The 15,320-nt window shown below is 46.7% G+C and overlaps 1 protein-coding gene across 2 annotated transcripts in view; it reads left to right on the top strand.

The window, feature by feature from the left end:
- fbn3 (fibrillin 3) overlaps positions 1 to 15,320 on the top strand; it is a 62,416-nt gene that overhangs the window by 44,358 nt on the left and 2,738 nt on the right. The window contains exons 29-64 of one of the 2 annotated variants that reach the window (XM_004570194.2): positions 17 to 139; positions 216 to 341; positions 595 to 720; positions 983 to 1,105; positions 1,856 to 1,978; positions 2,060 to 2,185; positions 2,266 to 2,388; positions 2,479 to 2,601; positions 2,749 to 2,910; positions 2,996 to 3,064; positions 3,147 to 3,272; positions 4,883 to 5,008; positions 5,106 to 5,255; positions 5,337 to 5,408; positions 5,499 to 5,624; positions 5,993 to 6,118; positions 6,636 to 6,761; positions 7,093 to 7,209; positions 7,588 to 7,716; positions 8,589 to 8,708; positions 8,802 to 8,924; positions 9,018 to 9,170; positions 9,261 to 9,326; positions 9,416 to 9,541; positions 9,705 to 9,824; positions 9,914 to 10,036; positions 10,226 to 10,357; positions 10,443 to 10,568; positions 10,652 to 10,858; positions 11,063 to 11,188; positions 11,262 to 11,384; positions 11,748 to 11,864; positions 11,973 to 12,101; positions 12,227 to 12,346; positions 14,758 to 14,989; positions 15,095 to 15,248. In XM_004570194.2, the coding sequence (XP_004570251.1) occupies positions 17 to 139; positions 216 to 341; positions 595 to 720; positions 983 to 1,105; positions 1,856 to 1,978; positions 2,060 to 2,185; positions 2,266 to 2,388; positions 2,479 to 2,601; positions 2,749 to 2,910; positions 2,996 to 3,064; positions 3,147 to 3,272; positions 4,883 to 5,008; positions 5,106 to 5,255; positions 5,337 to 5,408; positions 5,499 to 5,624; positions 5,993 to 6,118; positions 6,636 to 6,761; positions 7,093 to 7,209; positions 7,588 to 7,716; positions 8,589 to 8,708; positions 8,802 to 8,924; positions 9,018 to 9,170; positions 9,261 to 9,326; positions 9,416 to 9,541; positions 9,705 to 9,824; positions 9,914 to 10,036; positions 10,226 to 10,357; positions 10,443 to 10,568; positions 10,652 to 10,858; positions 11,063 to 11,188; positions 11,262 to 11,384; positions 11,748 to 11,864; positions 11,973 to 12,101; positions 12,227 to 12,346; positions 14,758 to 14,989; positions 15,095 to 15,248 (4,619 nt within the window). The remainder of the gene's footprint in view (positions 1 to 16; positions 140 to 215; positions 342 to 594; positions 721 to 982; positions 1,106 to 1,855; positions 1,979 to 2,059; positions 2,186 to 2,265; positions 2,389 to 2,478; positions 2,602 to 2,748; positions 2,911 to 2,995; positions 3,065 to 3,146; positions 3,273 to 4,882; positions 5,009 to 5,105; positions 5,256 to 5,336; positions 5,409 to 5,498; positions 5,625 to 5,992; positions 6,119 to 6,635; positions 6,762 to 7,092; positions 7,210 to 7,587; positions 7,717 to 8,588; positions 8,709 to 8,801; positions 8,925 to 9,017; positions 9,171 to 9,260; positions 9,327 to 9,415; positions 9,542 to 9,704; positions 9,825 to 9,913; positions 10,037 to 10,225; positions 10,358 to 10,442; positions 10,569 to 10,651; positions 10,859 to 11,062; positions 11,189 to 11,261; positions 11,385 to 11,747; positions 11,865 to 11,972; positions 12,102 to 12,226; positions 12,347 to 14,757; positions 14,990 to 15,094; positions 15,249 to 15,320) is intronic. The other variant, XM_076879846.1, reaches the window with a different exon arrangement.

The following is a 15,320-nucleotide window of genomic DNA, read 5'->3' as shown; positions in this document are numbered from 1 at the left end:
CGACCTCTCATTGCAGATATCGATGAGTGCACCATCATGAACGGAGGCTGCGAGACCCACTGCACCAACTCAGAGGGCAGCTACGAGTGCAGCTGCAGCGAGGGATATGCACTTATGCCTGACCTCAGGACCTGTGCAGGTAAAGAGACAGCATGAAGGAGAAATGTTACTGCGTCGCTGCGTGTGGAGACTGAACGGTCTGCCTGTGCTGTCAGATATCGATGAGTGTGAGGAGACTCCAGACATCTGCGACGGAGGCCAGTGCAGCAACATCCCTGGAGACTATCGCTGCTTGTGTTTCGATGGGTTCATGGCCTCCATGGATATGAGGACCTGTATCGGTAGGCCTATAATTTGAGTGTGAAGCCAACGCTGGCGTCTTGATCTGTAAATCCATTTCCCTCTTTTGTGATTTTGTGTCTTTTTCGTCTGCCGCCTTCATTTATTCATTCAGTCTCTGACGTGTTTATAAATATAGATGAGCTTTCTGTGGCTGCCCAGCATCTGTGGGACTTCCACTGTCACTCTCATTTTGTGTCACTCTAATCTCCACGGTGAGAACATTCATGTATAATCTTCATCTCTCCATCTCAGATGTGAACGAGTGCGATCTGAACCCAAACATCTGTCTCCATGGTGACTGTGAGAACACCAAAGGCTCCTTCATCTGCCACTGTCAGATGGGATACTTTGTCAAAAAGGGATCGACGGGCTGCACAGGTACATCAGAGGCCGAGCTGAGCGGCCTGAGCTTCTGTCGGGACTCTCTGAGTCAGCTCGTTCATGCATACAAGAGTTCCCGATCCAGAGTTCAGAAATTATTCATTCAAAGTGAAGACCTGGTCAGAGTTGTCCTTTCCTTAAATAAAGGAGAATTTCACCCGAGTAAACCAACATTATTAGTGCTGCCTGCTTCTTCTTCGTACCGGGCTAGAAAACAAACTGCCTGTTCTTTGCTTAACTGAACTCTGAATATTTCCAGATGTTGACGAGTGTGAAATCGGATCCCATAACTGTGACATGCACGCCGCCTGCGTCAACCTTCCCGGAAGCTTCAAATGCCGCTGCCGAGACGGCTGGGTGGGAGATGGCATCAAATGCGTGGGTGAGTGGGTATTACTGTGTAGTTTATGTGGAGGCATCAGGTTCGAAAGAGCATAGAAGGAATTAGAGGTGGGAATCACCAAACATCCCACGATACGATATTATCACAATACTTAACGCACGATACGATATTATTGCAATTTTTTAAAATATTTTGCGATATTCAGATTCTGTCCATAAAGGTAAACTTCATCAATATTCATTTTATCTAATATCAAAGTCTCACACTCAGTCTTTCTCTCATCTCAGTTTTATTGTTGACAAACTGAACGGTTTGTATTACAGTCTAGTCCAACTTAACTGAAACCATCTGGTACAATTACAGCTATTCTGAACTATGCAATATGAAAACTATGCAGCCCCTTCAGCAACTGAAGAATTTGAAAGTAAATTAAAACAAAATATAATTTTACATTAAATAAAAAAGTTTTAAACGTAATTAAAATAAAACATGTCTTAAATTAAAATAAGTAAACTGTCGTGTTTATTGCTGCCAAAAAACAGTTAAACACATTTGACAGTGTCAGGATTGTTGCTCAGAAAAAGGATCAACGTGCTCTGAAGTCAGAGCACAAACTTTTTCTGTAACAAAATATCGATTTGTGCTGTCCCTGCATCGATACATTATTAGCAAACAAAATATCACGATGCTACACAGTATCGATTTTTTCCCCACCCCTAGAAGGAATACAATTACCTCGTTAAATCCAGAATATGCTGACGTGAAGCTTTCCACTTCTGTCTCCTGCAGATGAAGACGAATGTGCTGCAGAGGACCACAACTGCAATCCCAACGCAGACTGCGTCAACACGCCGGGATCCTACAGGTGCACCTGCAAAGAGGGCTTCAACGGAGATGGCTTTTCATGCTCCGGTAAGACTGTCGGAGCTGTCCCGATTAAAGCCAGCGACTGCGTGTCCAGCGCACAGTAAGTTTTTAACATATCTCTCGCAGACATGGACGAGTGTGCAGACAATGTGAACCTGTGTGAGAACGGCCAGTGTCTGAACGCCCCGGGAGGCTATCGCTGCGAGTGTGAGATGGGCTTCACTCCTACAGAAGATAGCAAGGCCTGCCAAGGTGCTGCTCACTTTACTCGTTTTCCTTCCAAACAGGTGGTGTCCAAAAGACAAAAACCCAAACTTGTGTCCTCCCCACAGACATCGATGAGTGTAACTTCCAGAACATCTGCGTGTTTGGAACGTGCCAGAACCTTCCAGGGATGTTCCGCTGCGTGTGTGATGATGGCTACGAACTGGACCGCAGTGGAGGAAACTGCACTGGTTTGTGCTTCTGTCTCAGCTCATTAATGGTTTCTTTCATCTGCTTTTTCCATTTATATGAACAAGTTTTCTGATTGCATGTCAACGCAGACATCAACGAGTGTGCGGACCCTGTTAACTGCATCAATGGACTCTGCGTGAACACACCAGGAAGCTACCTGTGCAACTGTCCACCTGACTTTGAGCTAAACCCCACAGGAGTGGGCTGCGTGGGTGAGTCACACTGAGAAATGCAGTTTGTTCTGTGCCGGGATGGGTCACACAGCATAATGAAGTTTAATGTGTTTAACATATCTGTGCGCCGCCCAAAATGTTGCTCGTTTCATTCTTGGACTCGCTGCCGTTCGGTGTCTTTTTCAGACACCCGTGTTGGGAACTGCTTCCTGGATGTCCTCGCCCGCGGCGATGGAGGAATCTCCTGCAGCGCAGAGATCGGAGTGGGTGTGACCCGAGCTTCCTGCTGTTGCTCAGAGGGGGTCGCCTGGGGAAACCCCTGTGAACTGTGCCCCCTGCTCAACTCCAGTATGCACAGACCCACTCGCTTCATTTATTTACAGTGTTTATTTCCAAATGCAAACCTGCATGTGTGTCTCTGTCTCGTCTGCAGCCGACTATAAGACTCTGTGTCCGGGAGGAGAAGGGTTCAGACCCAACCCCATCACGGTCATCCTGGAGGGTAAAACGTTGTTTTCTGTCCTGTGTTTAAAGACAACACGTTGGTGTCACTGATGGATGTAACAAAGCGAATTCTTTTCCAGATATTGACGAGTGCCAGGAGCTTCCAGGCCTCTGCCAGGGTGGAAACTGTGTCAACACATTTGGCAGTTTCCAGTGTGAGTGTCCACCAGGGTACTACCTCAATGAAGAGACTCGCATCTGTGAAGGTGAGAGCTGAAATCACAGTTACACTGAAAATCCTGCCCCTCGTTATAGACACTTCCTGTCAGAGCTACACCAGGGTGTACGTCTGCTTAACCAAGGAAACATGCACAGATAAACTCAGCTACTCTGAAAACAAACCAATGAGAAACTGCAGTTGAAGAATTGAAATAAGTGAACAGGTGTGAGGAGAAACCTTAGCAGTTATTTTTAAATATTAGTATTAATCACACTTGATATAAACATATGAGGTAAACATGCAGTCGTCCCCTGAGCCCGGGTCATGTGATGATGGAGCGTGTCCCGTCCCTCCTGTCCTTCTTCTTCGTCGCCTGCTGAGGATGTCTGACAACCGTCCTCCTCTTATTAGAGTTCTTTCAGTTGTACGACTGCATCGTTTTTATTTATTGAGTCACTTCCTTTCTTGTTCATCAGATAAACAGTAAAGTCAAGATGTTTTTAATGTGTTTATTTTGTATTCATTTGCTGCCTAAATGCACGCACGCACACACACACACACACACACACACACACACACACACACACACACACACACACACACACACACACACACACACACACACACACAACATTCAAGCACAAACACTTACAGTAAGTTGAGTTACACAGTAATTACTCAGTAATCCTGTACACAGCCACTCGTCAGTGTTGTTTCTGTTTCTTTTCACGTCCTTAAAATGAGTCTCACCACTGTGCCTGTACAATATATGTTAATTACAGAGGCCGGTAGTAACTAATTACATTTACTCAGTTACATTTACTGAGTAACTTTTAGGAAAAATTACTTTAGGAGTAGTTTTACTACATTACACTTTTTAATTTTACTCGAGTAATATTATGATGAAGTATCGCGACTCTTACTCGAGTGAATAATAAACACGTTTGAACCAAAAATGCAGGAAACACAAACCTGCAGTTTGTTAGTGTTACTCCGTCTGCTCCGCCTGTTGGAGATGAAGTTACACCATCACTCTGTTCGAACATGTATTTATATAATTACATCTATATTACCTTCTCTAAATATTAGTTTAATAATGATTTGGAAACGTCTTTCTGCTGCTTAGATTTATTCTTTTCAGTCTTTAAAATACCAACATTTGCACTAAACATTAAATCAGATGATCAGTTACTCAGTACTCAAGTAGCCTTTTTTACTAAATACTTTTTTACTCTTACTAGAGTAATGTCTTGGAGGCTACTTTGTACTTTTACTTGAGTAAAACTATGTTGAGGTAGTGCTGCTGTCACTGTTTGGCTACTCTGCCCACCTCTGGTTACATTGTTTTCACTTTTACCCCCATTACATGAAATATGTAATTAATACATAATTTGTTATTAATGTTACAAGTAGTGGTGAGAAAATCAGACACATTTTGTAGATAAGTCCATGAAATAGAACATTTTATTAGCTAATGCTGTTGCTAGTAGCTGATATTAATTGTGGATTAAATTATGGAGAAAAAGTAACAAAGTAAAATTGTAACGATAATCAAATGTCACATCCAGTCTGAAGTAAGCGTGACTCAGATGTCCAGAGCTGATAACGATCGCCCAGCAGCAGGTCTTTGACACGCTGCTCATGCTTTATTTGCAGATATCGATGAGTGCACGACTCACACTGGGATCTGCGGGCCCGGCACCTGCTACAACACTCTGGGCAACTACACTTGTGTGTGTCCGCCTGAGTACATGCAGGTCAATGGAGGAAACAACTGCATGGGTGGGTGGAGCAGATTCGTCCTCGCTGTTGCTTATTTAATGACATGTCCAACAGTGTCAAACCTTTCCTGATGACTACTTTCCTTCTCGTATGGCAGACATGAGAAAGAGCGTGTGCTACCGCAACTTCAACGACACGTGTGAGAACGAGCTGTCCTTCAACATGACCAAGAAGATGTGCTGCTGTGCCTACAACGTGGGGAAAGCTTGGAACAAGCCGTGTGAAGCCTGTCCAACTCCTGCCACCAGTGAGTTCCAACAAAGTCCTCGAAACACGAGCTACAGCCTGTTTCCCATCGCTGATTCTCACTGGATTTCTTTTTCTCCAGCTGAATACCAGCTGCTGTGTGGTAACCAGGCTCCTGGCTTCATTATTGACATCCATACTGGCAAACCAATTGGTAAGTATTACGACATCAAGAGCCCCACCTGCTATCGTGCATGTTCACTGCTGTGCCTCGTAAATAGACCACGGTGGTGATTTTCTGCAGATATTGACGAGTGCAGGGAGATTCCTGGCATCTGCGCCCATGGAGTGTGCATCAACCAGATTGGGAGCTTCCGATGTGAATGTCCGATGGGCTTCAGCTACAACAACATACTACTGATCTGTGAAGGTAGCACTCAGGCTTTCAGTGACATTTGGTCTGAAATGTCCTCACACCATCCTCAGTGCGACAGGGGAAGACTCTGTGCACACTCGAATTAATACTCTGATAGTTGCTTTTACAGTCACTTCTACCAATATAGTCATTGCTGCCTTTACCAACAAGAGGTGTCTCCTTGTAAAAAAGCACAGTGGCTCTAAGCGGAAGTACCTGCCAGAGCCATCAGTCAGCCAGTCAGCAGCTGTCTGTACTGTATCAGAGCCAAAATGGCGCTGTTGTGTTTCCTGCTGTCCGCGAGCTGACGCCGTGCTCTGACCAGACAGTTACAGAGCCTGTGATTGATGCCCACTGTTTCTCTCCTCCTTCCTCTGGCGTAGATATCGATGAGTGTAACAGCGGGGACAACCTGTGCCAGCGCAACGCCAACTGCATCAACATTCCCGGCAGCTACCGCTGCGAGTGCTCGCAAGGCTTCAAGCTGTCTCCCAGCGGGGCCTGTTTGGGTGAGTCCACACTGTGTGACAGGCTCACAGAGCCATCGTGTAAGGAGTCCAGGGAGACACGAAATGGGTTTAGGTTCATTCAGCTTCTCTATATGTAAAGAAATGTATTTAACCTCCTAGGACCTGCGTCCACATATGTGGACATCACATTTTGGGTTATTTAGACCAAAATACTCAATTTTGCTCTACAAGGGCCTGATATGCACTTACGAGGACATTATGCTGCTACTGTTCTATCAAAATTGTAAATGAATATCCTCATGCGTGGCTCAGATTTTTCTTAAAAACAAAAATAAGGTAAAAAAAATAAATCTGGTAATTCTTTGTTTTTACATTCATCGGGCGCCAATCGGCCCAAATATCAAAGAGACATTTAAAATGCTGCTGTGGAAGAGTTCGGGTCTTAGGAGGTTAAAGATGTCAGTTTAGACTTTGGGAATCTGTCCATGATGATCATAACTAAGCTTTTTATCGGTGTGCTACGTTTAGCTGATTTTCTGTTGTCCCGTCTCCACAGACCGTAACGAGTGCCAGGAGATCCCCAACGTGTGCAGCCACGGCGAGTGTATCGACACGCAGGGCAGTTACCGCTGCATCTGCCACAACGGCTTTAAGGCCACTGCTGACCAAACCATGTGCATGGGTGAGCAAACCACAGAGCGCACACTTTATCTGCTCCAACCACACAGAGTGTGGAAATAGAGAAGAACTAAAGAGGAGGAAACAACAACTATTGTGCAAAAACATTTCATTTAGACTTTCAGTTGCTACTTTTAGTGTTTTTCATCAGTGTTGTACAGAGGCCCAGTGTCAGAGGGAAGATTAAATCAGGACAGGAGTTACAATAAACATACAATTGTGTACATTTGGGCTTAACGTGCAGCGTCAACAAGCTACTGGGTCTAAGTTCATCAACAGAGTGGTTCACCGTAATATAAATGCACTTTACGTTGATGTTGTTCTGTCTGTTTCAGACATTGACGAGTGTGAACGGCAGCCGTGCGGTAACGGTACCTGTAAAAACACCGTGGGATCCTACAACTGTCTCTGCTTCCCCGGCTTTGAGCTCACTCACAACAACGACTGCATGGGTACGAATCACTGCTGTTCTCCTCCACAAAGGTCAACGGCAGTTTGGGCTTTGTGTGAAAGGTCAACGGCTTCTTGACAAAGCTGTAGTTGTCATATTATTAAAAGCTGCGCCCTGACAATTCAATAAAAACAAGCTGCCCTTTGCTGCGCCGTGACATTTGGACTGACGTGAAGTAAGATTTAGATGTTCGCCTGTGTTCTTACTGTTCTTTGGTTTCATGGGGAAATTTGTCAAACTGTATTAAACATCTTTGAACTTTTTCCTGAAGGCAGCTTTGTCACAGAGTCTGCATGTTAGGAGGAGAAAATAGGTTTATTCTTTCCAAAATCGGAAGAAATTCAGACGAATCCTAATCTTTGCACCGTTTACCTCACAGATATAGACGAGTGCAGCGCTCTCCAGGGCCAAGTGTGCAGGAATGGACAGTGCATCAACGGACTGGGCTCCTTCCAGTGTCTGTGCCACGAAGGTTATGAGAACACGCCTGATGGGAAGAACTGTGTTGGTGAGTCATCGGCCAAATCCTCAAGAGTAGGAAACCAGGTCGAGGTACGATCAGGACAAAAGTGCCGAGCTGTCACTGGAGAAAGCATCATGCTGTAAGAAATCAGTTTAGACTTGTTGATGCTCACAAAGCAGGATCTAAAAAGTTCTCACAGGGTTTCCAAGTGTCAAGAAAAGTATCGTCAAGACATCCAAAGAGAGTCAGAACGAGGCTGGAAGATAAGGAAGCAAAAGATTTTAAAGACTCTGGAAAGGAAACTAGTGAGAGACGTGTCTAAAGACCCCACAGCAACTACGAGACAATAACTACCACCAAGAAAAGTCGACTTTGCTGAAGCGACACGATGGGCTGAAGTGTGCTGAGGACAACCTGAGGAAAGATTAGGTCCTTTGGTCCGTTGAGACAAACGTTCCTCAACCACAGAGACGATGTTTGAGTTGGGATGGGAGTGCTGTGCTGCAGGGAAGCCTCAGTGGTCAGGTTTTGTCTTACAACCAGACGAGGGTCCAAAGCATCCTGGTGAAGAACTACTTCCAGATGACCAAAGTGAAGAATAACGAGTGGTCTGAACAAAGGTGTGACGTAACTGAAAGTCTGTGGGATGAACTGAAGACCAAGGTCCACGTCTGAGGACCATCAAATGAGGAAGAGCCCGAGAGATTCTCCGAAGAAGAGCGGGCTCTGATCGCTCAGGAGACGAGTGAGCTGTTATCCAGCTAAAAGGCCTGTTAGCATCAGGCTAATCATTTTGACTCTGGTCATTGTTGTAAAATAACATCTGAAATACTAATACTGCTACTGTATGTTTGGAAAAGCTGTGGTGAAAGTCCCTGGCAGCGTGTTTGACACACACCTGTGTCCGGTTTTCACAGATATCAATGAGTGTGTGAGTCTGCCTGGCACCTGCTCTCCGGGAACCTGTCAGAACCTGGACGGATCCTTCAGATGCATCTGTCCTCCTGGCTACGAGGTGCAAAATGACCAGTGCATAGGTAAGACACGCAAAGAGTGCGCGTAAACATCAGGGAGTCAAAGACAGTCAGGCCGTCTGCTCATGCACACGCTCTTTTATGCTCACCTCCAAGATATCGATGAGTGTGTGGATCTCAGCCTCTGCCAGTTCGGGACCTGCACCAACACCCCGGGCAGCTTCCAGTGCTCGTGCCAGCCGGGCTTCGTGCTCTCTGACAACAAACGACGCTGCTACGGTGAGAGAAGCTGTCGAGTACAGTCGAGGCACGTTGATAAACTTGGAGGAGATCTTTGAAAACAAAGCTGACTCTTTATTTCTGCTTTGCCAGATACCAGAGAGAGCTTCTGTTTCACCAAATTCGAGGCAGGCAAGTGCTCGGTCCCCAAAGCCTTCAACACCACCAAGGCCAAGTGCTGTTGCAGCAAGATGCCCGGAGAGGGCTGGGGACTGCCCTGCGAGCTGTGCCCACGAGAAACCGACGGTTTGTGCAACAGAGTCATTATTAAGCTGCTCGAACACACGCAGTAGCATGCTTCAAATATTAAAACCGTCTTTTATGATGTGTCTCCAGCTGCCTTTAACACTCTGTGTCCCTACGGCCACGGAGCCCTGCCTGGACTGGGCGACGCTCGCGAAGGTGAGCGCTGCAACACCGAGCGAAGCGCTTTCATTTGAAGAAGAGTGGCGAGAGGCTTCGATGGGTTAACGCTCTGTCCTTCTCTGTAGATTTGAACGAGTGTCTGGATAACCCGGGCATCTGCCAGAACGGCATCTGCATCAACACAGACGGCTCTTTCCGCTGCGAATGCCCCTTTGGATACAACCTGGATTACACTGGCGTTAACTGCATCGGTGAGACGTGCAGAGTTTGCATTTATTTCACATTAATTCACAAAATCAACGCCGTGTCCGGGTCGTTTTCCGGCCTTGATTTATTCTGGGGTTTAACCTGCCACGGTGCAGCATCAATTTTTGCTCAGTTTGAATTCATCTGTCTGCTCTCTGGCCTCTGCAGACACCGACGAGTGCTCGATAGGAAACCCCTGTGGAAATGGAACCTGCACCAATGTGGTGGGAGGATTCGAGTGTTCGTGCGAGGAGGGCTTTGAACCAGGACCCATGATGACCTGTGAAGGTCAGTCATTCAGCAGCACGAGTCAAACTGACTCATCAGAGGACAGTTAATAAAATAACGGCTCCAACCAACTCTCTCCTTCACTGCAGACATCAACGAGTGCTCCCAGAACCCCCTGCTCTGCGCCTTCCGCTGCGTGAACACGTTTGGCTCCTACGAGTGCATGTGTCCCGCTGGCTACGTGCTGCGAGACGACCAGCGCATGTGCAGAGGTGAGCCCGCCACCGCAGATTCCTTATTAAAAGTGCTGCTTTTACTTTGCAGACAGCTCACCTTCCTGCGTCTCCGTGTTCATGTGTGACGAACACAATCGTGTTTCGTGTGTTTTCTAAACAGTGTAACAGGTTTTTTAGTGCTTCAGCTTTAACCTTGGATGACCCCTCTCTCATTCCTCTGAGCAGACCAGGACGAGTGCTCGGAGGGACTGGACGACTGTGACTCCAAAGGCATGACCTGCAAGAACCTCATCGGCACCTTCATGTGCATCTGCCCGCCTGGCATGCAGCGCCGACCGGACGGAGAGGGATGTATGGGTGAGTGACAGTGACCAACACGGGGGGAGATGGAGTTCTCGCACATGCAGCATTGTGCTCTTCACTCGTCTCTGTACCCCTGCAGACCTGAACGAGTGCCGCACCAAGCCCGGCATCTGCAAGAACGGCCGCTGTGTCAACATAGTGGGAAGCTACCGCTGCGAGTGCAACGACGGCTTTGAGCCGAGCTCCACTGGGACCGAGTGTATCGGTGAGACCGCTGCAGCATAAGAGCCCGCTGAGCACGCAGCGCTGGGGTGAACGGTAACTAAAGTGCTGCTTCTTTCCCTGCAGACAACAGAAAGGGCTTCTGTTTCACAGAGGTGCTGCAGACCATGTGCCAGCAGTCATCAACCAACAGGAACAGCGTGACCAAGTCTGAGTGCTGCTGCAACGCAGGTCGGGGCTGGGGGTCGCAGTGCGAGCTTTGCCCGCTGCCTGGCACCATACAGTACAAGAAGATGTGCCCACTCGGTCCTGGCTACACCACTGATGGCAGAGGTGAGACGCTCAGTGATGAGAAAAGATTTTACTTCTGTTTTTCTGCTTTTAATAATATTTATTTATTATTATCTACAATTCTAACCTGTAAGACTGGAAGAATTAATGTTGGGACACAAAGCGCGCTGACACAGCAGAGCACGAGGCTGATGTTGTGTTTCTCGGCGTGGCTGTCCGTCTTCTGTAACCGCTCATCTCTTCCAGACATCAACGAGTGCCAGGTGATGCCGGATCTGTGCCGTAACGGTCAGTGCATCAACACCATCGGATCCTTCCGCTGTCACTGCAACGTGGGATACAAAGCCGACTTCACAGCAACCTCCTGCGTCGGTACGTCTGCGCTCTGCTTTCCCTGAACATGATAAAGAATGTCTGTGTTCTCACTGTGGTCTTACTTTGTCAGATATGGACGAGTGCGCCCTGTCCCCGAAGCCCTGCAACTTCCTGTGTAAGAACACAGAAGGCAGCTACCTGTGCTCCTGCCCCAGAGGATACAGCCTGCAGCCTGATGGGAAGACCTGCAAAGGTACCCACTGCATCTCTCTGTAGCTGTGTCCGAATCACAAGCTGTTTCTGTTGGTCCTGTTTGTAGCTGCTGTCGTCGCTAAGTTCTGTTTATTGAACTAAAGTCGAAGGTTAGAATTCAACGTAACAAACATATTATAAGTATTAGTTTCATGGCTTTGAGGCGTCTGTACCCCCCTGGTGAGCAATGACAGCACTGCATCATTTACAATAAACACAGATGATTATATGATTACATTTTAATCTGGTTTAGCACAGTTGTAATGTTTCACTGGGCCTCCAAATGTTTCCTGCTTTCAAACAAACAGATTCTTAAACTATGGAAAAAGCTTTTCCAACCACTGTGATTTTTTCCTCTCTGAAGATCTGGACGAGTGCGCGACCAAGCAGCACAACTGCCAGTTCCTCTGTGTTAACACCGTTGGGGGCTTCACCTGTAAGTGCCCCGCTGGCTTCTCTCAGCACCAGACTGCCTGCATTGGTGAGTGCAAAAGAAAAAGGAAACCAGATCAACCTGAAACCGGTTAAATATGAGACACGCGTGTTTTTACACTTCACGGGTGCAGAAACACTTTTTCAATGTTTCCAGACAACAACGAGTGCACCGCTCAGAGCAGCGTGTGTGGTTCCCGGGCCTCGTGTATCAACACGCCTGGTAGCTTCAACTGTGAATGCTCCAAAGGGTTCTCCTTGGACACGACGGGCTTTGAGTGTGAAGGTAAGGTGTCCTTTACAGCCAGAGATCAACGAGTGTTTCTGCCGAGATGATCAGGCTGCAGCGGGATCCAGAATTGTTCTTGCACTGATTCGTGTCACTAAGTGAGAAGTTTTCATGTTTTTCAGATGTGGATGAATGTAGCAGCAACCACCGCTGTCAGCACGGCTGCCAGAACATGCTGGGAGGCTACCGCTGTGGCTGTCCTCAGGGCTACGTCCAGCACTACCAGTGGAACCAGTGTGTGGGTGAGTAGCCTGACCCAGAGTCTGTCAGCGTCTTGTTCAGGGCAGTAAGCAGAGACCAGATAGAGGAGCTAGTGATTTTAGTTTTTAATGAAACTATAGATTCATATTTATAATAATAAGACAAGCTGGAGCAAAAAATGATTTAGATAATACAGAAATATCCGGATGTTTGAGAGCTCTGTGTGCTTTGAAGTATCTTTATTTATTTTGTAATAAGCGTTGTCATAATCAAAATATTCAATTCAGCTTTATTTATACAGCGCCAAATCACAACAGTCGCCTCAAGGTGCTTCATACTGTAAGGTCGACCCTACAATAACACAGACACCCCAACAATCACATGACCCCCTTTGAACCAGCACTTTGGCGACAGCGGGAAGGAAAAACTCCCTTTTAACAGGAAGAAACCTCCGACTGAACCGGGCTCAGGGAGGGGCGGGGCCATCTGACACTGTACCTGCATCATTATTCAAAAATGTCTTCCAGTCTATTGGCCCATGTGTGCTCACTTTAATCAACTCTTCACTGGCGTCTGGTATAGTTCCGGTTTACTTTAAAAGCGCTGCTATTCTCCCACGTTTAAAACAACCTCAGCTTGACCCCTGTGTTTGGAGCAGCTACAGACCTATCTCTAAGTTACCGTTAATCGCTAAGCTTCTAGAAAAGGTTGTGGCTCAGCAGCTTATGGCAGCTCCTGATAAACATGGCATTTACGATAAGTTTCAGTCCGGTTTTCGTCGGTTTCACTCCACGGAGACAGCTCTTCTTAGGGTCTCAAGTGATATCTTGATGGATAATGATGCAGGAAAATGCTCTGTTCTACTCATGTTGGACCTCACATCAGCTTCCGACACAGCTGACCATCACGTCCTCATTGAAAGGCTGAAATATTGTGTTGGTGTATCTGGAACTGCATTAGAGTGGTTCTCTGATCTCCATCACCGATCCTTTTCTGTGGCGGTCTCCGATTTTAGGTCATCCTCTACCTCCCTTACCTATGGTGTCCCTCAAGGGTCAGTTTTGGGGCCTTTATTGTTTTTAATATATCTTCTCCCCCTCCAGCATATAATGGGCTCTTTTGAGGACATTTCTTATCACCGTTATGTTGATGACATTCAGTTGTACGTTTCTTTTATGCCCGAGGATTTATCTAAGCTTCAGCGTCTGAATGATTGCTTAGATTTGATCAAACGTTGGAAACGCTGCAAATTTCCTCCAACTCAACGAGGGGAAAACCGAAGTCCTCGTATGCGCCCCTGATAGGTTTCTATCGCAGATAGTGAAAGCCCTCGGTCCTCTCTCACTCTGTGTTAAATCCTCTATCAGGAATCTGACTCGAGTCTCACATTGGATGGGCATGTGAAATCTCTGGTTCGGTCTTGTTTTTATCATTTAAGAAATGCGGCTAAGCTGAGCCTGATGTTATCTCGCTCTGAACTGGAGATTGCTATATGTGCATTTATTTCGTCACGCTTGGATTATTGTAACTCGCTGTTTTTGCGTCTAAGCAAAGGTTCTCTGGATCGGCTGCAGGTTGTGCAAAACGCTGCAGCTAGGCCTAAATCCTGCAAGTACTCACATGTGACACCGTTGTTATCTCAGCTACACTGGCTTCCTGTTGAATTTAGAGTCAAGATCCTGGTCTTGACCTACAGAGCTGTGCACAGACTGGCACCAGCCTACATCTCTGATCTGCTACAGCCCGATGTCCCAGCAGGTCCCTGAGGTCATCTGATCAGGGCTTACTTGCTATAAAAATACTAAGAGGAGGACTGAGGGTGACAGAGCTTTTGTCACTGTGGCCCCCAGACTGTGGACTCTCCCCCCCAACATTAACTGTGGACGCAGCAGCTGTTTTTAAAAAACAACTCAAAACTCACCTTTTTAAAACTGCTTTTGGTTCATTTTTTGCCGGTTTTATTTTGTCTTTTTAAATCTTTTTGTGACTTGTAATCTTATGTGCAGCACTTTGTGATTCTGTCCTGAAAGGATAAATAAAAATGTTATTTATTTTATCATCTGCTGCCACAAATAAATACATTTCCTTTTTTCCTATTAGAGCGTCTGTGCAAGTTTAGTGTAACATTTCAGTGTTTTCTGCATCCTCTGCTGTTCATTCATTGATAAACAACAGAAATGTTTTAATACACACCTACCGGCCACTGGACCTGCTTGGAGTCTTCATGACAGCTCTCTGTAAACCCTAGAAGTCCCAGCAGTTTCTGAAACACCAGCCTCGCTGCCTCCAACAGACATACACCCTTACCTACATGTTTACAAGCCTAAATGCTTCAGGTCACTACCATGTAACTAGCTGGTGATATCTGTGTTAACTAGCAGTTCAGCTGGTTAACACAGGTGGTCAGCGAGTGCATAAGAAGTTAAGAACTTCCTCTCTTCTTTCACTGCAGATGAGAACGAGTGTCAGGGAGCGTCGGTTTGCGGCTCGGCCTCCTGCTACAACACGCTGGGCAGCTACAAGTGCGTGTGTCCCTCTGGCTTTGACTTTGATCAGGGTGCCGGTGGCTGCCAAGATGTGAACGAGTGCACCACGTCCACAAACCCCTGCATCTATGGCTGCTCCAACACTGATGGAGGCTACCTGTGTGGCTGTCCTGGAGGTTTCTACAGAGCAGGACAGGGGTGAGGGGCTCACATTTCACCAAAACATTTTTCCCGATGCTGATCGTGAAACGAATTTTCTCTGTGCACACGCTGAACTTTGCTGATGTGCTCGTCTCCACCCAGTCACTGCATAACTGGCTCAGGCTTCCCAGGCCAGTACGTCGAGGGTGAGGATGAAGACAGCCTGTCTCCCGAGGCCTGCTACGAATGTAAGATCAACGGAGGAGGAAAGAATGGACGACACAAGCGCGATGCTGATGAGAATGAGCTCAGTCAGGTATATTTGTTGCTCCTTCTGGTTTCAGGTTGAACTTTCTTAGATTATGAGAACTGACAGCCATCCTCTGCA

This window comes from Maylandia zebra, linkage group LG23 (genome assembly GCF_041146795.1).
Source record: "Maylandia zebra isolate NMK-2024a linkage group LG23, Mzebra_GT3a, whole genome shotgun sequence".
Lineage (NCBI taxonomy): Eukaryota > Metazoa > Chordata > Actinopteri > Cichliformes > Cichlidae > Maylandia > Maylandia zebra.
This window is presented reverse-complemented; position numbering and strand designations above follow the sequence as displayed.